The sequence below is a fragment of the Gymnodraco acuticeps genome, unplaced genomic scaffold (assembly GCF_902827175.1).
Source record: "Gymnodraco acuticeps unplaced genomic scaffold, fGymAcu1.1, whole genome shotgun sequence".
Taxonomy (NCBI): Eukaryota; Metazoa; Chordata; class Actinopteri; order Perciformes; family Bathydraconidae; genus Gymnodraco; species Gymnodraco acuticeps.
Genome location: NW_022989748.1, coordinates 432,611 through 457,176, shown reverse-complemented (window position 1 = coordinate 457,176; position 24,566 = coordinate 432,611). Strand labels below are relative to the sequence as shown.

Here is a 24,566-nt window from a genome sequence, read left to right as displayed (position 1 = left end):
CGCTCCTCTGTCCTGGATCGCGAGCCCTGGATCTTGAGTCGTGGCTGTGGTCCTAGATCATAGGTCCTGGATGGATATCCTCGTGGATTCATCTTCCTATTATACACACATGCATTTCCAAACATTTGGACTACCTATGTTGCAAATGTATTATCTTTTCAATTTACACACGGCATCTATTGCACGTCTGTCCGTCCTGGGAGAGGGATCCCTCCTCTGTTGCTCTCCCTGAGGTTTCTCCCATGTTCCCTTTAAACTGTGGGTTTTCTTCGGAAGTTTTTCCTTGTACGATGTGAGGGTCTAAGGACAGAGGGTGTCGTATTGTCATACTGATATTTTGTACAAACTGTAAAGTCCACTGAGACAAATGTAACATTTGTGATATTGGGCTATATAAATAAACATTGATTGATTGATTGATTGACATAAATTAGTTCCCTGGTTTTGATTAAACAATATCAATTTAAATAATGAAGATATTGAAAGATATTGCCTTAAAACTTATTTTTTTACTTTTATTTAACATCATAGTGTATTTAGGGGATTAGGGGATCAACATTATTTCGAATAGACTCGAAGATTTCCATACATGTAACAGAAAATGTAGTTTCCCCCAAATATTCCCGCCCTTCTCCATCCCCGTTAATACATTATTTTTAACCTCCAATTTTGCTATCAAAATAAAAAAAACTGATATTTTGAGATATAATGCTTTCTCTGGTATTTTCATCTTTCTTAAATACAGACATATAATCGTAAACACACATCGTATACAGAAAGACACACTTTTAGGTGTCAAGAATCACACTTTTTACAATGTCTTATTTTCATGATTTTATTCAGGTTCATTCATTTGAGTAAAACTGATGATAACATGGTTAGCTGACGCAGCATCCTGCCCCTCAGAAGGTCTCACACTCTGCGTCCTGCATGGAGCAGATGGCGCAGTGGCAGTGCAGAGCCATGGGGTAATGGTAGAGTGGGGAGACGTTGGGCTGGCACCCCGGCAGGCGGGCCGTCATCTGGCGGGTCCGATTGTACGTACACACTCGGTGGTGACGGTGGATGTAGGGAGGATCCAGTATAGGTTTCTACAGGGTTCACACACACAGGTGGCTACTTTGCTCTCCATCAACTGTTTTACAAGACATTACTTTCCCATGCACTAATAATGTCAGTAAATGCAACATGTTTCTGAGATGTCAACCAAATCCGACCAACAGATTAAAAAGGCGAGGCTAGAGATACATGTGCAAAGGAAAGACCACATCATTGGACAAACACTCCTACTTTAAAGATCACAAAAGACTTGGATATAAACAGGTTTTGAGATATGGGTGAATTTCTTTGGATGGGATTTATGATAATTTGAGTATGCACAGCTGCATGTAAACAGGGATATTAATGGAATATTACATTCCAATAGCCATGTTAACAGCTTTTAGGAATATTATCTTTTTCAGTATAATCTTTGAATCCTTTTGTGCGTGTATACATAATGACTGGAGTTAAGATTTCTTGTCATCAGGAGCCTCCCTCTGCTGAGGAGGAAAATGAAATGCTGTTGAATGTCCTGGAAAAGTCAGTCAACTTACATCATGATTTTAAACTCTAATATTGACCTTTGCCATGTGACTGAGTCAGCTCTGTTGTTGCTGATTCAGAGCTCTTTCTCCTCTAATGACTTTGAATCGGACTGAGTTCCCCTAAGATCGTTTTTTAAATTAGCTCAGAGGTTACATTTGAATCCCTGCAAAAGAGAACAAGTTCATAAAAGGTTCAGTACCCTCCTTAACTGCTCGGAGGGATTTTAATACTTCTTACGACAATGACATATGGGTCATAGACGAGAATTAGTCATGGGCCTTCTTATGGTTTGGGTTGAGTCATTCGATTTCTTAAGATTCCAGTATGCTATTTCAACAATAGCAGCGGAAAAAGACTTTTGTTCTCTCACTTTTTATGTGTGTGCGTGTGTGTGCGTGTATGCGTGTGTGTGTGTGTGTGTAAATGTTACCTCCCAGGTTTGACAGCGCCCCCAGCAGGCATCTGTGGTGATACGCAGCCCCTTGCAGCCCGGCTTCTGGGCCATGAACGAGAACTCTCTCACGGCGCAACCTCGGAAGCCATGAAGAGGTGTCGTCACGGCAACGCACACCTCTGATGCCACGGCAACAACGAGGACGAGGAAAAAGACGGACAGTGGATGGAGATACATGCTGGGGATGATGAATGGAGAAAGAAACAATTACAAAAAAAACAAAGTAACTTTATTATATATCAATATTTTTGCCCAGCTACAGGTGACGTCATGCACCAGTTCAAGGTATGACATGTATGTTGTCATATTAACAGACTAAAATATTCAGTTTGGCCTCTTAAATGAAAAAATAATGAATTGCTGGACGTGTTACTGCCAATATTTTACATCTATAAAGAAAGATGATCCACAAATCTGAATTTCAGAGCAATGTTTTGACATTCAGTATGACGCTCAACTCCCTCTAGTGTTTATTATGCTAACTGTAGTCAATGGTACTAGTGACCTATACTAAAAATGTAATTCCCATTTTTATCCAAACTAAAAATAGAGTAAAACATTTCTAATTATACTACAAATGACAAATCGGGAGTGTAGTTACTTAACACATAAAAAGTTGTTTTATTTTCTTGTTTCAATCATTTCTTTAATACTGGAGACATCTGCTTAATTACTCTTCAAGCAAACCACTTAAAGTGCGCTGTAAACCGACTGGAATCAACTCAACTCAGCCAGACTGCCCAACTTGAATGAAGAAATATTACACTGAAATAAAAATACTTTCTGCATGATGTGGATACTTTTATAGGCAATGAGACACCCCACTGTGAGTACAATGACTCCACATAGGCTACGAAAAGTGCACTGTGTAACATAGCCTGGTAACATCATTATGTACACTTTCTGTCCTTTCAGCAGTTTTTGAGAATCTTGAATGAATTATTAAAACATGAATGAACCCCTACATTACTTATTGAATGAAGAAAAAAACACTTCTCACCTTTTCAGCTGGAGATCTTGCAGAGATTGGAGCTGCTGGACTGCGGTGTCTCTGTCCGGACAACAAGCAGTGAATGGAACCAATCTGTCCTTGTTGTTGTTTTTAGAAGGCCATTAGGGCGGACGGACACTCTGACATCATAGCAATTACAATGAAATACCATTAGAGACCCCAAGCCAGAAATAATGGAGACTCCCTGGAAAATCCTGATGCTTGTCTATGTTTTCTTAACCTCAGCCTGTATCTCTCTGTGTGACTGTGAGCAGTTCCAACTTTGGGCTACGCTCAGTGATGTGAGGACTTTCAGAACTCAACCTGACACTTACTGTGACAAAGGATTGGTGACATGGGTACATAGGACGGGACTTTTTAAACTCTTACCGGGTGATTTCAAACTTTTGACACTAATTAGACCAAAAGGCTAGGACTTTAAAAACTCCTGTCAACTCCAAAGTTAAGGGTTTGAACCAGATAATATGAACTAATTGTCTCCACTTCTGTCACATGGACATCTTCTCAAAGTTGCATACAATACAATTTTGCATGTGTAAGCCCCATAAAAAAAAAAAAATATATACTTCAGATGACTTTGCAAACCATCTTGCTTTAGACTTTTGGGCATGTTTTTCTGCAGTTAGACAGCCATTGACTTCCATTCACTCTTCCATATGTTAGGTAGCTCTTCATGCAACAGCTATTTGGCAGATTTGATGTTAACTGTGGCACAAATAAGTTATTTGAAATAACACAACTCAACTAAGTTTAAAGTCTACTAATAGATTCTGACTCAAAATGGAAATCAATGGTCTCCTGGAAAACTGTCAAAAGTTTTACAGATATTCAGCTTATAAAGTTGGTAAGATTCGTACATTAGTCAACAGTTGATTATTATATATACATTAGCAACCTCTCCTTTTAGCTCTGTTTTGGTCTCCACCCACTCCGGAGGGAAATATATGGCTATTAAGCTATTCCAGTAGCTAAGTGCTAACTGTACCTCTTGTTTGATGCTAGGTTATAAAAACATGCTAAAAGAGGCAAACAAAAGTTATTGCACATTGTACCTGTTGATCAAAGCATACATTTAAGGAAGTGGAATTCATATTATCCAATAGCAATTCATGAATGTTATTTAAGAGACAAAGAGGTGACACAAAAAACAGCAGACTCCCAGTGTGTTTTCTCAAAGTGAAGTTTCATTTTTAGCACAGTTTTTTTTCTCCATTCTACACCCCCCTGTAATGTTACGTACAGTAGTAAGCCTCTCTACATTCAACCCCCCCACCGCTTTGTTGGTCCCCAAAATATACATCTTCTTCTGCATCGTCTTAATCATCTTCTCTAAGGTTTTTCTTCAACACAACAAACACAGACCATTGGGCAGACAGTGCAAATCTAGAAATTCAGTGAAGTTGCTACGTAATGCAGTTGTAGGTTTCGGTAACATTATATTCTCATTCTGTTACTGTTGCTCTGACTTATTGCCATTCTATCGTGTCTAACTCTACGTCTTTTCTCTCCTCTGTCTTTCTCCTCCTGTTTTTTTTTTTTAATCTACAGTATATCAGCTGCTTTAATTGAATCCGTTCACACCTCCCCTTTGATTTAAAACTTTTGTTTCAATTTGGCCTCAGAGGGGATATGTGACAGAGAATGAAACCAGCGTCCGATGTCTGTGCGGCGATACCCGAGCTCTCTTCTCATACTTTCCATTTCTGGAGCGGTTCTAGAATTTACGGCAGGTTTCTAGAAGTACAGTAGGAATATGACTGTTGTTTGATATGAGTGAGGATTGTAGAAGAGCGGGAGCGTGGGGTTCCGTTTTCCCCGTGTCAGCTGACCGACTGACAATAACAATCAAGAGGGTTTGTGAGGAAGCTAGCCAAAACTAAAATCATAAAGTAAGCTGAGTTTTATGACAGTGAGGTCAAGTTTTGTCTCTTTTCAGTTGTGTTTTTTGCCTGAATCAAAACAACGTTTGAAATCCTACAAAAGGGGGCCTTGGTGATGTTTGCAGGTGCAGGCTGCTGTTTCACCTAATGCATGTTCTGAAAGCCATGGAACAAGTCATGTGCAGAGACAGGACAGAAATAGGCTTATGTCAACGGTTCCTAAGTTTTGGGTCCTTCAATAAATCGTTTAATTTTGGGATGTTCCTTAAATTAAAGCTAATTTGAAATGTTGAAGTTGAGCACTCAATTGGAACAAACACTTGATTTGTATTTTGCCCAAGACTTATGAATTGTAATAAGGGAGACCTCTCAAGGCTTCTGAAAAAAACATGAACAAAAAAAACACTCTTTGGTTGATCTCTGTCCACAAACAGGCCGAGGAGTTTTGTTTGTGTGAATGGGTCACAAGCCAGATGGTTGGGAACAAATAGTACATGTGAATTAATGATAATGAATTGATGATTTAGTGTCAAATTACTGAATCCAAGTTCACCAAATTAACTTTCATGCACACATTTGAAAATATGGCTGCCAAATGTGTTAGACTTGAAATGATATCCAAAGCAGCAGTTTTAACATTTGAAAGCAATAATATATATTTTTTTTCAACAAAGCAATGGAAGAATAGGTGATTGCAGCCTGAAAGGAACACAGTTGGCCAAACTCAGACTTAAAGTGTTCAGAAAAAACCAGGAAAATTGCTTTAAATGCTAAATCAGTCGTGCACAGCTCAATAAAACTTGCCAAGTGGATTTCAAAACCTTGTTGACTCAGGCATGATTGGATGTGAGTTAAAAAAAAAAAACTGCTGGTTCGAAGGGTTTTTGAATGTTTGGTTACGAAGCAGCCGACAGGTAGCTCTGCGTCTCAAGCGTCAAAAAAACAATCAATCGATTTGTTTCACGATACATTCAGATTCAAACCCTGTCCCTCAGGAAGGAGAGAAGGAGAGAGAGAGAAAAAGAGAGAACAGTTTTTCTCTCGTTCTCGATCGCTCTGTCTACGCTCGTCTCCTGCTCACTGATTCACTCACCGGACACACACACACACACACACACACACACACACACACACACTCACTCACACACACACACAACCTGACCATCATCTTCAAAATGGTTACATTTCCTGATCAAATTGAAAATAAATAGCATCAGTATCAGAATTCCACAAAAATGAACAAGATCATACAAAAACAAAGAGAAAAAAACAACGTAATTACAAAGCAAAGATTCTTTAAATAAATGTACACAGAAAGTACCTTTAAGACAATGTGAATATCAAGGACGCAACAGGAGTAAAAACAAGAGTGGGGGGTAAACATTTGAGAGTGACACCCACTTCCTGTTTAACCCCCTAAAAAACACAGATTATCCTGAAAGAATGAAAATATTGCTAAAATATTTTTTTTTCAGTTTTTTTCCCCTTTCTATTCACCACGTCACTTTTTCATCATGATCAGACAAGAATAAACTGATTCTTCTCGGTTCACACCAAGTCGCCACCTAGCAGCGTCAGGTCTCTGCCTAAAGGAACAGACGCTCCGGCTCCGACATCAAACTGGATGTGTGTTTTTCTTTTTAGTCTGAAACACTTGTGGTGCGCTTCATTTGTACCCCGGTAACCTCTGTGTGGGGTCGGGTTTGCTATTTTGCATGGATACATTTTTGGTTAGAAATTGGTTGGTTAAAAACTTCAACTTTGCGATAAGTATGGAAGCAAATTAGTACATTGTAAACAAAAAAAGACAATTGTGTGCTGCAAATTTAAAATAAAAATTCCCCTGTGGAGTTTTGTTGTTTTTATTAAGCGGGCCTGTTATGTTTCTATTGCGCACAAGGGGCAATGTGATTCCCATCATGCTACCAGTTTCATGCTATTCCATTGTTTGTGTGCGAAAATGTGCAAAGAAATTTAGCAGTGTGCTGCTAAATAAGGGAAGAAGAAAAATGCTAGCAGGTAAACATGGATGTAAACAATTAAAGAGTTAAAATATCTAAAAATCAAGTGTTTTATGAGGAGGTCATCACAATTTGTATATGTGTTTTGTTGAGCAACACTAGATTTAAAAACAACTTTGTTTACAAGAAAGCTCCACTCGGCAGCCTAATGCAAAATTATCTCTAAATATGGAATGTTTTTGGATTTGTTACGAGATACCCCTTTTAAATTAAGCCCGCCGCACCACAAACATCCCGATTTTCAAAGTAAAAGAAAAACAGCCACCACCAGTCCAGTTCATCCCCCTACTCTTTAAGGTCTGTTAAAGGGGAACTCGGCTGAATTCCAGCACTCACCATGATGGCCGCGTACAGCTAACGTGTGAACCCAGAATTCCAGCCGGCCTTCCCCTCTATGGTATCTGCTACACTAGTGTTTCTCCCATAATACACTACAGAAATATCCAGAGACATATGTATATATATAAAAACATTATCATCATCATCATCATCATCAGTAGTACTTAGAGTAGAGTAGAGTAGTAGTAGTAGAGTAACAAGTAAGAAGAAGGAACAGTATTGTACTTTATATCATCATCATCTTCATCAGAGACTTTAGGCCCGACCAACCCGGCAGAACCAGCTGTGTGTGTGTGTGTGTGTGTGTGTGTGTGTGTGTGTGTGTGTGTGTGTGTGTGTGTGTGTGTGTGTGTGTGTGTTTGGGGGTGTGTGTGTGTGTGTGTTTTGGGGGTGTGTGGAACAAAAACTGGATGAAATAATTTAATGCATGTTTTTTGTTTGATACATTTTCTCTCTGCTCTGTCTACTCATATTTACAGTAAATATGTACCTGCGACTATGTGTGTGTTTCTGTGAGTTTCTGGTCTGTGCAGCAACAGTTTCGGGACATTTGTGTGAAATTGCTTCCTTTGTTTTATTGATGTATTGTGCTGTCCACGCATGAAATAAGCATCTCTGAGCAAAAGATAAATACGCGGCCACAGTACAGACTCGGTTGGTTAAATATCAAGACAAGTTAGACACGTTAAACTTGGTAAGTGTTGCACCAAAAGAGAAATTTCATCTCTTATTTTGAGGCTGATTTTAAGCAGGCCAGCTACCAATGTTTGGATACTGACCTGCAGTTAGGAACCAGCCGCTGATTAAAATGACAGTCTGCACTTTTGGGCAATATTCATCTTCTGATCTGCGACATGATGTGTGCACAGCAAAAAGTGAACCACTTTCACACAACTCTGTCAGAAAAGAAAGGTGCAGCCTTTACCTCGGATCACTGAGCTTGTGCGCTTTTTCACAAAAAGCCACGCCCTCCATGATACAAGATAAAAAGAGCTGTGGATTTGTTTTGTACCTTTTCTCTCCCAACACTTTTCACCATCAACCTTGTGTTGTCTCCCTGTCCCCTAACCCCGTGCTATCCATTCTCCGTGGAGCAGCACCTAGGTGGCGCTCTCCCCGGCTCCAGAGGAAGAGGAGGCCCCGCTGGGCTTGGGCTCGGGCTGGTCGGAGTGAGCCGTCTGCGGGGACGAGGGGCTCGGCGGGTCCCCTCTCTCGCCTCGCTCCTGGAGGTTGCGCTGGTTCCTGGCGGCCTCGGAGAGCATCTGCATCCGGCGGTCCTGGTGCTCCTCCAGACCCCGCCAGAGATCGGCCCGCTCCCGCTCCCTCTTCATCTCTCTGGAGAGGCAGGGGAGGAGAAGAGGAAAGGAAAAGGATGAAGAGAAAGAAAAGGTGGAGAAGCCGCATATCTGAAACCCCTGAAGATGTGTTGCTCTGTGTTGGAGAAACCTTCACACTTTCCTCTTAAATGTCCTTTATTGTAATTGTACTATACAGACCACCTACTGCAAAGTCTACGTGCACTTAATTTCAATCTTAAAAAACATGTGGAAAAAATATCAAAATGTCCTCCAACTTTTCTGTATCTGGTTTTCACAAATAAGGCAGACATACAGTATATAATCTAATAACAACCATGTCAGATAATAATCTCATTTTAGTTGCAAGAAAGTTGCAAGGAAATAAAGACTGTAAGCAATTGATGAATACATGGGAACTTAAAAAAGTAAGTTAAGTTATTTAAATGAAGCATGTTTCAATATACTTAAGTAATTCCCCAGGAGCAAAATAAAAAGCGCTGGCTGAATAACATCCTTTAAATGAAGACAATAGATGCAGCCTTGAGAAAATCTATTGAAACAGCTTTGGCAATTGATGGGTTAATGTATAAGGGTCTTATAAAAAGTGCAATTTAGGTAGAAGTCTGTTAAATATAGGAAAAGTGAATACAAATGGTATCTGCACAGCTTGATTACAAAAGACATTTCAATAAATAACCTTTACAGCTGTTAGTAAGCGTATTCATTTTACATGTTTTAAATAGAACCAGGCTAAAGGTATCTTGTGCCCGTCTCTATGCTGCAGTTAACCAGGCCATGACACCGACTCCGCGCTGAACTCACACACTTCAATAGAACCCATTATATTCCCTTTAAAACCCAGTGATGAATGAGTGGAATCATGATGTGATTCATGTTGAAAAGATGACCTAAGTGATAAATACTTACGCTGTGAAATATAATGTGATGGATAATGGAAGAAATACCATTTAAAACATGACTCAGGACCTCTGATCTTCCTGTCGTTGTCACTGTACTATCCAGTGACACACGCGCACGCGCACACACACACACACACACACACACACACACACACACACACACACACACACACACACACTCACTTCTGTTTCTCCCACTTTGTAGGAGGCAGTGAGGTCATCAAACAACTTGCTGTTCATCTCCATGAAGGTCTTCAGCACGTTGTAGATCAGAGACACGATGGTCCTGAAAAAAGAAGACATCATGATGAATCTCAGCCCCATTGCATTATGGGTCAGGAGTTAGAGGTTTGCAAGTGTGAGATTTACCGAGAGGCCAACATGTGTTTCGTGGAATACGACCTGGGCATCACTCATATATGTCCCTTGTAGTTTATCAGCTCTGATGCTAACGTTTTTAGCATGTACTTAATACGTATGATGGGAGGATTGTACATATGTGTCACTGCTGGAAAGTTAGTGTTGCTAAGTGATCTTCTTACATAATAGGAGTGGCGCAGTGAGACACTACGGGAAAACATTTTTTATCACGGTCAATTATGAGGTTTTTGGCTATTTTGCTTCAATAACATGTTTTCTCTCAGAAAGAAGACATCCAAAATGCAAATGTGAAATTGAAAATGAGTCAACAATCAACCGGGAAAGTTTCATGGTGATATCTATTAGACTTGTGAATTATAGAATACATCCTTTTAAAAGCAGTTTTCTCAAAATACTTTTTTTCTTATGTTCCAAGCCAGAAATCTCTTCTTCAGTGGCTCTTACTTTTCCTATATTAATCTGCACTCTGATGGTTCTTATATTAGGGTTTGTTTATATATCGTTCAGAGACTGATTTTAAGAACCTTTTTGTTCTTTAAGAAAAGCCGAAACCTGTATTTTTGTATAGCTTGACAGTTGTTTCTGATTTATGGAGGGATACAAAGAGATATCTTATACACAAATTGCCCCTAATTTAAAATAAAAACAACATCAATTATGAGTTGTGCGAGTGTGTATTTGTGCATATGTGTGTGTTTGTCCATATGTGTGTGTGTGTGTGTGTGTGTGTGTGTGTGTGTGTGTGTGTATGTGTGTGTGTGTGTGTGTGTGTGTGTGTGTGTGTGTGTGTGTGTGTGTGTGTGTGTGTGAGACTGACTGGTTCCAGTGCTCCTTGGAGACTCTGTACAGCGTGGCGAACACCAGCGGCAGGATGACTTGACAGTTCTCCTCGATCAGACTGAGGATGTACTCGTTGTTCCAGAAGTAAAGAGCCCGCTCCGCTACCTGAAACACACACACACACGCACTTCCATTTAGCAAAGAGGTAACAGGATTATTTCCATCAGACAAGTGTTAGTGCCCACAGTTTGTAAAGTTGTACGATCTTGAGTGGATTGTTTTTTTCTAAAAGTGATATAATACAATTTATTTGCAATTTGCAATTTTCAGGGTTATTACTCCCAAAACAGTTTCATTCTTGAACTGTATTCCAAATGTTTATCGTAAACTGTGTAGCCAATATACAACACCAAACACACAGAAATGTCCAGATTAAAACCATATTGTTTTAATCCTACAGTCCTTACAGAATGGAATCACAAGTTCTATTATATCAGGCTTTAGATCTAGAGCTCTAGCTTCAAAGTGACCCTTTCTACTGTTGTCCCCCAAATTACTATGGGTGTGTGTGTGTGTGTGTGTGTGTGTGTGTGTGTGTGTGTGTGTGTGTGTGTGTGTGTGTGTGTGTGTGTGTTGTGTGTGTGTGTGTGTGTGTGTGTGTGTGTGTGTGTGTGTGTGTGTGTTTGTGTGTGTACCTGGAAGTGAGGGCTGGAGATGCAGGCGGCGATCTGCCTGAAGAGCGGCTCCTGGACCCGGATGAACTGAGAGGGCTCGATTACATCCAGGATCTCCTCAATCTCCCCCAGGAACATCACCTGAACACACACACATTGGTATCATCAATACATAAAGGACAGAGAGTCTGCATCTTTTTATCATTTCCCTTCTCACCTCTTTCTGCGTGCACGTTTTTGGCCAGTACTTGAGCAGCCCTCTGATGATCTGCAGAGAAAATATGAAGCACATTAATAAGAATAAACACGGCAGCCTTTATCTCAGCAGGGGGTCTGGCTGGCGTCCATCTGTGCCGTTAACTCAGATTCAGACTCTGGCTGGGCCATTAACAAATATGTTATAAACGTTGTTCTTTTTACTGTATTGGTTGTTGCCAAATGAAGATTTGTTTTGGTTATAGCAAAGACATTGGTGAACTAGTAACAGGACTAACACTGATTATGATGTTTGATGGTCATGTGACTTCAGTTTATTACTACTTGAGTCTTACTTCATAGTTTTGTCAATCACTTATATCATTTATTTAACTGTTTTTGGGTAAAAAATGCGAACGTTTTTTAATTTTTAAACTACTTTGACCAACTTGGGGAAGGACGATCAGCATTTTTGTTTACAGCCATCAAGCACTGGAATACTCTTCCAGTTGAACTTAAAACCTGTACTGATTTTAACTCGTTTTCCTATGGTGCAAAACAAATGATATTAAGCAACCAGTCATGCCAACATGAATTACACTGTAATCTGAGTTTTTTTTATTTGAACTGTATTGTCATACTATATATTAGATATTTAAGTGTATTTGAAGTGTACTAAGTATTATGTTCGTAACCTGAATTTAAATCAGGCTTTGTAATTATTTGAGTGACCGAGATCATGTAAGTGTATTTCAAGTGTACTATGTATTAATTTATTGAGCTGTACTTAAATCAGGTTTTAAAATTGTTTGACGGATAGAGATCATGCAATGTTATTATTTGTTTATTGATTGTTATGAACCTGCCTGAGGACCACAGAAGGAAATGAGCTATTAGCTATAATCTGGCATATTGCATCTCTTCTCTTTGCTGAGATTAATGTTTTTGTATGCATGGTCCTTCTATAAATAAATACAAAGAAGAAAAAAAAAAAAGTCAAGTTTATTTATATGTCATATCTCAACACAATTCAAAGTGCTTTACAAAAAAAGTAAAGGCATTAAGATATAGTGCAACACAAACAACATTTCAATTGATCATTACAAAGCCAAGAGATTAAAATTAAATTAAAAACAAGTTAAAATAGAATAAGACTGGAATAAAATACAAGAATAGAAGTTACGGTGCAGGGTAAGACATCTGATTTATTCTAAAGCAGTGGCAGTGAGAGTTCATTAAAGGCAGTGTTTATAGATCTTCTGGCACAACAATGACATATTATCACCGAATAATGTTGACGTGGCAAACAGGAACCAACTTACTTCACACATCGTGCAGACGCAGAGTTACACTAGCAGTCATTAGGAGTCATGTTTCTGGCTACCTGGAGAACCCAAGTCCAGTATTCATTCTCCTTATAGCTCTGTTTTGGTCTCCTCCAACTCCTTAAGGAAATATCTGGTTCATGGCATGTACAACCATTGACTATGTTTTGGGAAATTCCCCATTAGAGAGCCAGCTGATTGAAGGCTTATTCACTTTGACCAGGAATCAGACGTCACTTCTTTTTTCTACTTTTTGTCCAGCACCATAGAGCACCTTTATTACACTTGTTTGAACGTGAAAGGACCCGGGGCCTTTCCTTTTGGTAAAGATATGGTTGATAGAAAGGATGGGCAAAACTTGAAAACCAATATGCTTTAAATGTAACGAGAAAGTGTAAAACACAGTCTTACGTATTCAGTCACTGTAGCATCTTTCTCCATAAACTGCACCACACAGTAGGCCAGCTGTAAGGAAAGAGGAGATGTGGTTAGAACACACACTATATCTTAATGCCTTTACTTTTTGTGTGTGTGTACATACATACACACACACATATACATACAGTATACACAAACATATACACACACACACACTAAAACACAGTCACATTCCCTGAAGCTGTCAAGGAGACAATGGGGATCTTAGCACTTATCCCTCAGGATTACACCCGGCTAAAGATCGGAAAGGCAAGTTTTCCAATGGGAGATGTGTGTCACGAGTGTGTGTGCGTGTGTGTGTGTGTGTGTGTGTGTGTGTGTGTGTGTGTGTGTGTGTGTGTGTGTGTGTGTGTGTGTGTGTGTGTGTGTGTGTGTGTGTGTGTGTGTGTGTGTGTGTGTGTGTGAGCCCTTGTCTCATCTTATACGATCTGGCAATCATTTCCTATTATTCACGAGTGTGTGCGTGCGTACATGCGTGCGTGTGTGTGTTTTGCGGTTGCCCCCTCCACCCAGGCCTGTTGCCGTGGCGAGTGGGCACCGTGGCGACGGAGTCTGTGTGTGCGTATGTTTACTTCGGAAGGAGTGATGTCACACACACACAAAGTCCCTTAAGGGCAATGTGAGATAGAGGTTAGACCTCCTGTCTCTGCCTCTCTGTCTCTGTCCTATTTTTACCTTTGCCTTTTTCAACTTATTACTCTACTGGTACATTTTACGACTTTCAGATCAATATGTTCATGTCATCAATACAAAACTATGCTGGATTGTCCAATTGTAAAGTTGCACAGTAGAGGATGTGTACCGTCAGATTATTAATGTTTGGTTTTTATTTAATTTTTGTTGTAACCGTCCATAGCTTTCACCTTTTCCTTACTCTGTCTAATCCCTTTTCTTTCTTGTTCTATCGCTCCATCCCTAACTTTCCTGTCCCTAACTCACAACACAACAGAAGCAGAGGATAAGAGGAAGCAAAGGCAACAAAATAAAGGGGATCGGAGAAAGGAGGGATGTTAAGTTTGACAGAAAAGCAGGAAAAAGAGAAGAATTAAAGTACTGATCGGTCAAACTATTTAGAGTCTTAGTGAGACTTTAAAGAAGCCTCTTGGGGTGAATATGTTGGATTCTGTTGTCAGGCTTGTCATTGTGTGTATAGGAGGCCGTTATTAGGCTAAGGATTATGGAGGTTTTAATCTTTTTAAAGCTTATATTATATTCATATTTAATTATTTATATGTCAAGGTCACAGGTCAGATAAGGGTCTATTTTTAGGGGTGAATTCATTCTAGAGATGTTGTCTTCTTGTCTGCATATTTCCCATGACTTGCACATAAAAAAGTTGACTTTTCAATCTTTTAACACTACTTAAATGACTCTGATATAAACACACATTAGCATGATCTGTGAATCATGTAACAAATTGGAAATTATATTCTCCTCACTTTTTACTATCACTGCAGAAACAAAGATAAAGTGTCTTTTCTTTACATGTTTCAGCCATCAAGGAAATACTGTTGTTTTTTTTGCATTAAAAACATATATATCAGCTCCACTTTCAAATAAACAGTCTTTTATGTGCTTAAAATATTAAAGCACTGCATTTGCTTTTTGCCATTTGGAAGCATGATGCGTAACCATGGTAATGCTTCACATTATAGCTGTTACTACAATCCAGTGACCTGAATAAAAATGAGAAAAGGCTACGGGAAGGATGATTCAAAGTGTCTGAAAACCCTAAAGATGAATCAAAGGTGCTGCTGTGATCTAATATCTTGATATTAATATCCAGAAGTGGGTCACTCATGCAGAGCCACGCCTACCGAGCACAAACTGCTGTCCGCCATCACTGTATCCCCCGTGACCCTGTCAAACTGTGTGTTTGAGTGTGTGAATAATGTATGTGTGTGAACCACAGAGAGAGACGGGGAGGAGAAATGTAGGGCACGGTGATGCTGAGCCTCAGAATACACACACATCATCTGATACGTGTGGCAGGAACAAAATGCACACACCAAAAACTGGCTGCCAAATATTATAATAACCCAAACACACATTCACGTACAGAAACACACCGAAGGCCAACGCACTGAGTGTAATTCAAAGGTGAGTCTCTGCAGCATTATCTGCGACCCAACTCTGCCTCCTAGTGGCACGTCAGAGACATTGCAGGAAGGAGACATATTCTTGTATGATTGATTTGTTAGTTGCTAACTCCTCTTAATAGTAGAAAAGTCTGAAAATAAAATACAAATCAGTTAGATTTTATGACAGTAGGGGGGGTAAGTTCTCTATAATCTTCAGTAATGCATGCCTAAGTTCGGAGAAGAACTGCCCATTTTGGGTTTAATTTCATAGTTTTGTAGTTTCAGTGGCAAACATAAAACATTCATCAAAGTTTTGTTGTTCTTTGCCTAAAAATCTAAAATCATTAGAACCTAACCTTAATGTGAACCCTTGAAAGACATATAATACACATCGAAGAAATATTACGACAAATATTTACAAACTAAGACAATTAAATACTGGAATTATGCATGGGAATGTCCCTGACCTGTGCGTGGAAGATGGAAAGGGACTTTGCCGTGTGTAGCGGGATGAGAACCCGGACCAGGAACTGCTTGTGTTCGGCCTTCAGGGGCAAGGCGAAGCCGTTTATGATGCTGCAGGAGGAAAAGGGACAGGTAAATACAGTATAAATACTTCCACTTTGTGGCATTTTAACTCTTTTAAAAATCATGTTTGCTTTCTTACTTAAGAAGGTTATACTTTTGGTATGTTAACTTTATGGACAGTAGTTAAATGGATATGTATTTACCAAAAAGCATTGCATTAAACTCCTTAACCTATATACTTCGATGAATGTATTAATGTACAGGCCTACAGGGCCAACTACAAAATGTCCCTCAAAAAGACATACATCAACCAAGAAGAGATTCAAAATGTCTACGAAGAAACATAAAAAGACTATAAAGAGATACAAACAGACTCATGATGACTATGAAAAATCGCATGACGACCACAAAGAGACAACAAAGACACATGACGACCACAAAGAGACAACAAAGACACATGACGACCACAAAGAGACAACAAAGACACATGACGACCACAAAGAGACAACAAAGACACCAAACAGCTACAAACAAAGCAAAATGACTGCAAAGAGACAAAAAGAGACTCAAAGCAAGTGTCTCCTAGCACTTGCTTTGAGTCTCTAAAAAAAGTGGCGCAGAGCAAGTGCTAAGACACACAAACGACTACAAAAGGGGCAAAGCAACTACAGACCAATACAAAAATGCAAAAACTATTATAAACACAAAACAACAACAGCTGAAAGAAACACAAAGAGCCTCATAACAACTATGAAGAGACAAACAATTACTACAGAAATAGGGGAAAAAGACTAATACTATATAAAAGAGACACATTATTTAACTATAGAGTCTGTGTATGTTGCTTCTATGTAGGAGCGTTGGCGGGGCCTTTCTGCACATACTGTATGTGCCCAGGGGCCGACTGCCTCACAATCCTTTCATGTTCTGTGTGCAAATGTGTGTGTGTGTTGGAGTCTATTCTTGTACTGTGTCCATTTCCAAGTGACTGGACAAATGTGTGGTCTGTGGCCACCGCTGCACTGATTGTCATAGGTGTAGTTTAGCCTGCGGGGGGAAGGGGGGGGACTAAACCTGCAGTGTGACTCTTATTTACCTGTCTGTCTGTCTTGCCTTCATTTTCTATTAGCATCTTTGTCTAAAAGAAGATTTCTTCAATAATATCTCCCTCCTGCTGTTCCTCTGATCTTTCCCTCAGCCTCCTCTTCTCTTCTTCCTCTCCGTCTCTCTCTCTCTCTTTTACTTCCTGTACAACGCATCCTCCCTCAGCCATCCCTCTCTCCCTCTCTCCGTGTGTGGGAGGAGCTATAAATACCTCTGTTACCACCAACATGAATACGAACCTCTCTCTCTCCTCTCCTGCTCTCCTCTTCTGACTCACTCATCCTCTCTCCCTCCCCCCCAACCCTCCCTCCATTTTCTCACCTTGGATTCATCCTCTTCTCTACCTCCCCCTCTTTTCTCTACATTAACCCACATTCTGAAACTTCATTCATATTTCATCTCACTTTTTTGGTCAGGTGAAATGGTAGCCCAGATTTTGTATGAATTTAGTGTAATGTTAAGTATTAGCTCTTTCAGACAAATCCTTCCCATCACCCTAAATATTTTCAATCCAAAAAATATTTTAATTCTCTTACTTTTTTCTATGCTAAACTACGGAGCCCTGGAGGGTTCATAGAGAGAAAAATAAATAAAACGTGGCCACGTTTTACTTTCTCGTGCGCACGCTTTAGTAACTCGTGCGCACGAGTTACTAAAGCGTGCGCACGAGTTACTAAAGCGTGCGCACGAGTTAATAAAGCATGGCCTCGTTTTGTGTGTGTGTGTGTGTGTGTGTGTGTGTGTGGGGGGGGGGCATTTGTTTATGATAGTATCGTTCGTTCCGGTGCACTCCGGCAGGACTATAGCACATCGAGATTAAGATTAAACACATTTCTTTCACTTGGGAATACACTTAACTATGGGGAACCAGATTTGTTTAAAGTACTGTTCGTGGTAATTTGAAAACAAATGCCGGTGGTGTCGGATACACACGAACACGCACACAGAGCGGAGCTGAGCACACACACACACACATCATGCGCCCCGGTGACAGGACATCTCCTTCATAAAGCGAGGGGGAATACTCTGGTAGTTCGATGTGTGTATAGGTGTGTGTGGTTAAACGTAGCAGCCTCGATCTCTATTCAGCGGTTCTAATGAAGGGAAACGCAGTGAAGTAAACAGTAAAAGGCACAGCTCTTTGCAGCTGGTGCTGCTCTTCTCAGATTCTGCTGAGTTACACGTTACTGCCTCCAGTGCCCTGTACGACGAAGCCAGTTCAACAGACCCTGGACCTGAATATGTTCGATTTACCCGGCTTAACTGACCCTAACAAACGCGATGTCGATAAGCGGTCCTACGAAGCTGGTTATCAACTCAGTAAATCAACCAGGGTTTCTCTGTCCGGCTGAGAGCGCGTTCACGTGAAAGGGACGGGGTTAGCAACATTTGACCAATCACAAACATGGAGACGCGTGCTGACAGCGCAGCATCATACTTCATGAATGAATAGTGTAAATAGCCAATCCTGCTTCGTAGTACAGGCCACTGGTGCCGCTGAGATTTCATAAAGTGAAGGAGGTTTTCCTTCTATAAAACAGCTGTGGGCAGCAGATACTGTGAGTCACGGACAGGAATCCCTCAATTTAAATAAAACGAGGCCACGCTTTATTAACTCGTGCGCACACTTTAGTAACTCGTGCGCACGAGAAATTAATTAATATTTAGCACTGATTTGTTTGTTTGTTTTTGATTTATCAGCTTCCATCCTCTTATGTTAATTCTGTCTTCGTCAATCTCTTGTGTCTAAACTTCTATCAACTTGTCTGTTTATGTATGTCAATTTAAAACTAATTGCTAATATCTCTGCCTCAAACTTGCTCTGAAGCAAGTCTACATTGTATATGGGACAGATTCATTCATACTGTATGTATGTATGCATTTGGTTCCTTCCACAAAGGAATTAACAACCCTCTCCTGTTATGTGCGTTAGCATCACAGAGCCAATTCCAGGGGACAAAAAAACAGCCCTGGAATCTCACCCAGACCAGCCCACGTGAATTGTCAACGAGGGGTGCTAGTGACTAGGACTGTCAACGCTATCGGCGCAACTTCAATGATGCCGTTTAAAAACATAGACAATTAAGGGCGGTCTCAGCCGTCAGCGAACCGAGCCGGCCGTCAACGGCTCTTGACGACAGGTCGTTCTGTGATTCTCCAGATTCTACAGATGCCCAGTCCGCCCCTGGCCACTTCGCACATCGCCAGCCAACTAGCCTAGGGTGACCAGACGTCCCCGTTTTCCGGGGACAGTCCCCGTTTGTATTGGCCTGTCCCCGGTTGAAACTGTCCCCGGAAATGTCCCCGTTTTTTACACATAGCAAGGTGAAATGAAACTTTTCATGTCAGGAAACATTGGGTGTTTACCCAATGTTTCCTGACATGAAAAGTTTTATTTAAGACTGTGGTCAAGCCAGCCCGCACGGAAAACACAGTCAAGCCAGCCCGCACGTTGTATTGCGGTACGCGAATATCCTATGCATTACAGTAGAGTAAAAACTGCATTCAAAAGCGCAAAAAACACACCAAACATATTAATATATACTGGAGCTTAAGTTAAGAAATATGTACTATATAATGTGATCAATAATAATTTAAAACAAACTACATATAGCTACCACATTATAACTGAGTGAATGTAAAATGTAAGTATACAGTTATGAAGACATATTTCTGACATTTCCACTGGGTGACTCATTTCAATTGATGTTGACACCATCTCACAACACTCCTAAAATAACATTACTTTCTGAAACACAATTTAAAATGTATGCTGTTTAAAATCTCAAATTAGATCTATTGTCCATCTATATTTTGATTATTATTTAATGGAAACTGTCCATAATCAACGAGTCATTCAAAGTCAATCAAATACTTATTTCACTTCAGGGTGATAGGAGACCCCATCTAGTCAATCAGAGAAAATCAGGACAATCTGATGTAGAATTTCAAAAATAAAATACTTTTGAAATCTCATATGGGCTATCGTCCTTTTGTTTTTATACAAGAATAAATAAAAAACTGTCAAATTATCAAAGACTTATTTCACTCCAGGGTGATAGCAGGACACCCCATCTAGTCACTCAGAGAGAATCAGGACAATCTGGTGTAGAGTTTCAAAATAAAAGACCTTTAAAGTCTCATATATGAGCTATCATCCCTCTGTTTTTAGATAAGAATAAAACAAAAACTATCCAGTTTCAAAGACTTATTTCACTTCAGGGTGATAGCAGGACAACCCATCTAATCACTCAGAGAGAATCTGGACAATCTGATGTACAGTTTAAAAATAAAAGACCTTTGAAGTCTCATATATGATCTATTGTCCTTCTGTTTGTATCCAACAGTTCAAATGTTCGAATTACATTGAACCAGAATTGTCCCCCTTTTTTCTTTAACAGTGAAGAAAATTGGATATGTTAATGATATATTGACCGCAAAACTCAAAATGTCCCCGGTTTTAATTTTGAAAATCTGGTCACCTTAAACTAGCCTGCTGTAAGGTAGTTTAACATTTTACCCAGCATTCAAATAAAAAGCTATCTTGTTATCAGAGTTAAGATTGGAGAATACCACAGTTAAAGCTGAAGAATATATATTTTTCCCAGCTCAATATGAAAGAGAGTCTTTGAGGGATTTCGTGTTCTCTGCCATGTTTTTCCCTTTCTAAACACTCGAAGATAGGCCTTACCAATCTCTTACAATGTTAGTTCATATCAAGAGACACACCTGTCTTGTAAACACATGGATAACCTGTTAAAACTTTCCTCAGATAAAGACACACAACTGAGATGAGAACATTGATGTTATGGTCATGCTAACGTAGCTACCTTTGCTAGCTTCTCTTTAATGCTGAGTAATCATCCAAGCTCAGGAAAACTAGTGCAGTCTGCAGCATATCTGCTTTGATAGTGTTCAATAATAAAATAATGTGACCTTGAAAGGAAAGCAGAAACAGAAAGAGAAGGTATCCTCTCATGTATTTCAACCCAGTCTCACGGCATTTCGTGTTCACCAACACGAATTTTAATCTATTGATTCGTGTTCACCAACACAATTTTCCCCTTTTTTTCGTGTTGCACAGCACGATTTTAAAAGCAATGTATTTCTACTGGTAATGTGTTTCGTGCCTGCAGCACGTCTTTTTCTCCGGTCGGGTCGTGGAAGACCGGAAGCTGTGTGGTTCATAAAAACATGTTCTTACTCAATATCAAGCCACAATTATTGCTTTTATTTTAAATCGTATAAATTCGGACTTTTGTTGCCGTCTGTGAGGAAAATAAATGGGGCTCAGAGCCTCAGAATACTGAAATCTGTATTTTTATATATTTTTTTCCTTCTAATTTGTTATTCTTTTCAAAATAACACACTGTTATTTACTCACCAATAACACACAATTATCCTTGCTTTTATTTATTGGTTTAATTCCATAATCTCGGGCTTTTTTGGCGTCCGTCAGGAACTGAATTTCAAAATAAAAATAACCGGAAACAGACGTAGGCCTATAAGGGACATTTCGAGCATCATTGCGATTGTCAACATTTCTGAGTTTAGGATGGCCGAAGACACTACACTACCCATAATCCCCAGCTATCGTTTAGGACTACAGTCCCCGTAAGGTTACGCAGAGCGTCAAACAGCTGTGTGAAATGGAACGAAACCACGCCAGACTATCCAAAACTGAAATCGAACGCCCCCCCAGAACTACACATGCTGGCTATTGTGTTTCGCAAAATGTTCTATGGGACGTCTCTACTGAACGTTTTCGTTTTCCCCACAATTAGAAGTTGCCAGTATTAAACACATTGGTGTTATCAAATGTAAAACATATAATTAATAAATGGGTGAAAATCGCTTGTGTCCATAATGCGCAGCATTAATACCCACATGACAGCTCATTGTTACTTTGTAATTCTACTCCACTACAATTCAGAGGTTAACCTGGTATTTTTACTCCACTGCATTTATTTGAGTTACTTTGCAGATTCTGATTAATTATGTGAAATATAAACAACCCTTAAATCAGACTTTAGTGACACCTGAGTAAAATTCAGGTAAGGTGATTGTCAAGTGCCAACAATCAGGAGAGATATTTGATAGTTGGTGCTTGAGAAGACTAAACATGCATCTGCAATTGACATGAATGGAAACGAGTAATAAAGTATATTCATTACTCGTTATTCTCTACTAATAGTTCATTAAAAACTGTATATAATTGCTATTTTGCACATCCCTTTCAAGATTTTCAAAGGTTTATTGACATATCATATACACAACTACGGTGTAGTTATGCAATGAATGAAAAACTTGGGTCACAGGTTCCTCAACAGTGCATTACAAGACATCTATCAGTATGTGTGTACCTCCACCATTAAACTGTCATATTCTGCACATTTCTTATTCTATCTACATACATAAGAGTATAATTCATATGTATAATATCAGTTAAAATAAGTGCTTCAACATAGTTAACATTGCAGGAAAGCAATATATTAGACGTTAAGTACTTTGCCAGGCTTAATATTTATCTGTAGATAGATACCCCCAACGTTTTTTTCTTATTTAAAAGAAGACCTTAATCTGTTATTTAATGTTTAAATAAAGGTTAATTCGTTTTTCTGTTTTGCACCTCCTCCTATTAATATCTTTGTACATCCTGCACTAAACTGTTTTATTGTAGAGATCACTTATAGTATCTTCTTGATTTTTTATATTCTATATTTCTATATTTCTACTTTCCCCCTATGAAAGTATGTACTCTTAATATTTTTTTAATCAAATATAACACATAAAAACAAGAATTCAATAACGTGCTTTAACCACTAGGAGGTGCACACAAGGTACACACAGCCATAATAACTTTGCATTATTAGTGTAGGACACTTATGTTTTCGTACAACATCTGAAGATGTGTAGTTTTATGCATGCTTTCACATAATTTTACAGCATATTGCTATACTATTTCAGACTCAGTATTTACATTCTTACATTCAAAGAAAATCAGTATCTTTAAGTCCTTTTATATCAGCTGTGCACCGTTATGGTGTAAATATAACCTATCTATGAATTAGATCAAATGTAAAAGTCAGCCGAATTAGTGTTGATACTGCAAGGAGACATATTGTGTGAAGAGAAATTGAAGATGTTGTTTAATTGTTGATATATTTATGATCCACGTCAAGTATTCAGTTTCGGCGGCATTTCTTCAGTTTTTCCAAAGGTCTTCTCATCAGGGCTCTATAAATACGGCAGATCTGTAATATACAATGCAGCCGAACCGTGTATTACAATGCCGTTATGTGATGACTTTCAAAGAGAAAAGCAAGCACACTCGGAATTAAGTATTATTTTATTCTTTTAAAATGTTTTCCGGATTTCATATCATATAAACACCAAATCCCAGCATGCATTGCGGCTAAAACATCCAATCAGCGAGCTTAAAACCATAGCTGAGGATCTTGGGTAATCGCTCGAAATGCCTAAGTCTGTTTCCGGTTATTTTTATTTTGAAATTCAGTTCCTGACGGATGCCAAAAAAGCCAGAGATTATGGAATTAAACCAATAAATAAAAGCAAAGATAATTGTGTGTTATTGGTGAGTAAATAACAGTGTGTTATTTTGAAAAGAATAACAAATTAGAAGGAAAAAAAGATTTAAAAAATACAGATTTCAGTATCCTGAGGCTCACGAATCAATAGATTAAAAATCGTGTTGGTGAACACGAAATGCCATGAGACTGGGTTGTGTATTTATCTCAACAAGGCCACATGCTACGTACCAACCCAGTCTCACGGCATTTCGAAATACATTGAATCTATTGATTCGTGTTCACCAACACGATTTTCCCATTTTTTTCGTGTCACACAGAACGATTTTAAAAGCAATGTATTTCTATTGGTAGAATGTTTCGTGCCTGCACCACTTATTTTTGTTCGGTCGGGTCTTGGAAGACCGGAAGCTGTGTGATTCATAAAAACATTTTCTTACTCAATATCAAGGCACGATTATTGTTTTTATTTTGAATCGTATAATGTCGGACCTTTTTTGCCGTCTGTGAGGAAAATAAATGGGGCTCAGAGCCTCAGAATACTGAAATCTGTATTTTTTTTATCTTTTCCTTCTAATTTGTTATTATTTACATCGTTTTTAAAATCGTTCTGTGTGGCACGAAAGAAAATGGGGAAGTCGTGTTGGTTAACACGAATCAATAGATTACATTTCGTGACTATAACACGAAATGCCGTGAGACTGGGTTGCACGTACCTAGCCAGCTAAATACTGTGGCTATGTTGTGATGCTAAAGACCTTTTGCTAAGCTAGCCATGCAAAGACTTTAGTTTAGTAACGCACAGACATGGATGAGCAAAACAAACATTATAGTATCACAGATTTAGTTTGTTTTCATTCTCCATATTCTCCCTCCCATTTCTTTATCTTTATTACTGTGTCTCCCATCGATTTGCTTACGAACACAGGCAGAGAGTGGGACATGTTGTTTATTAGCCCCTTGCTCTCTCATTTCTATCTTTCTCATATTTCTGTTACTGG

The 24,566-nt window shown here is 39.2% G+C and overlaps 2 protein-coding genes across 2 annotated transcripts in view; both read right to left on the bottom strand.

The window, feature by feature from the left end:
* Positions 1-902: 902 nt before the first annotated feature.
* On the bottom strand, positions 903-2,218 carry LOC117561544 (glycoprotein hormone beta-5-like). Its single transcript, XM_034239077.1, has 2 exons — positions 2,018-2,218; positions 903-1,091 (listed from the first exon to the last, which is right to left on the bottom strand). Exons 1-2 carry the CDS (start codon positions 2,216-2,218, stop codon positions 903-905), a joined length of 390 nt encoding a protein of 129 aa, XP_034094968.1.
* Positions 2,219-4,215: 1,997 nt separating this feature from the next.
* ppp2r5b (protein phosphatase 2, regulatory subunit B', beta) overlaps positions 4,216-24,566 on the bottom strand; it is a 48,493-nt gene continuing 28,142 nt past the window's right edge. Inside the window, 8 exon segments of the mRNA XM_034222827.1 lie at positions 4,216-8,628; positions 9,695-9,705; positions 9,707-9,797; positions 10,710-10,837; positions 11,368-11,487; positions 11,564-11,614; positions 13,278-13,331; positions 15,853-15,961. Coding sequence (XP_034078718.1) covers positions 8,394-8,628; positions 9,695-9,705; positions 9,707-9,797; positions 10,710-10,837; positions 11,368-11,487; positions 11,564-11,614; positions 13,278-13,331; positions 15,853-15,961 — 799 coding nt within the window. The 3' untranslated portion in view covers positions 4,216-8,393.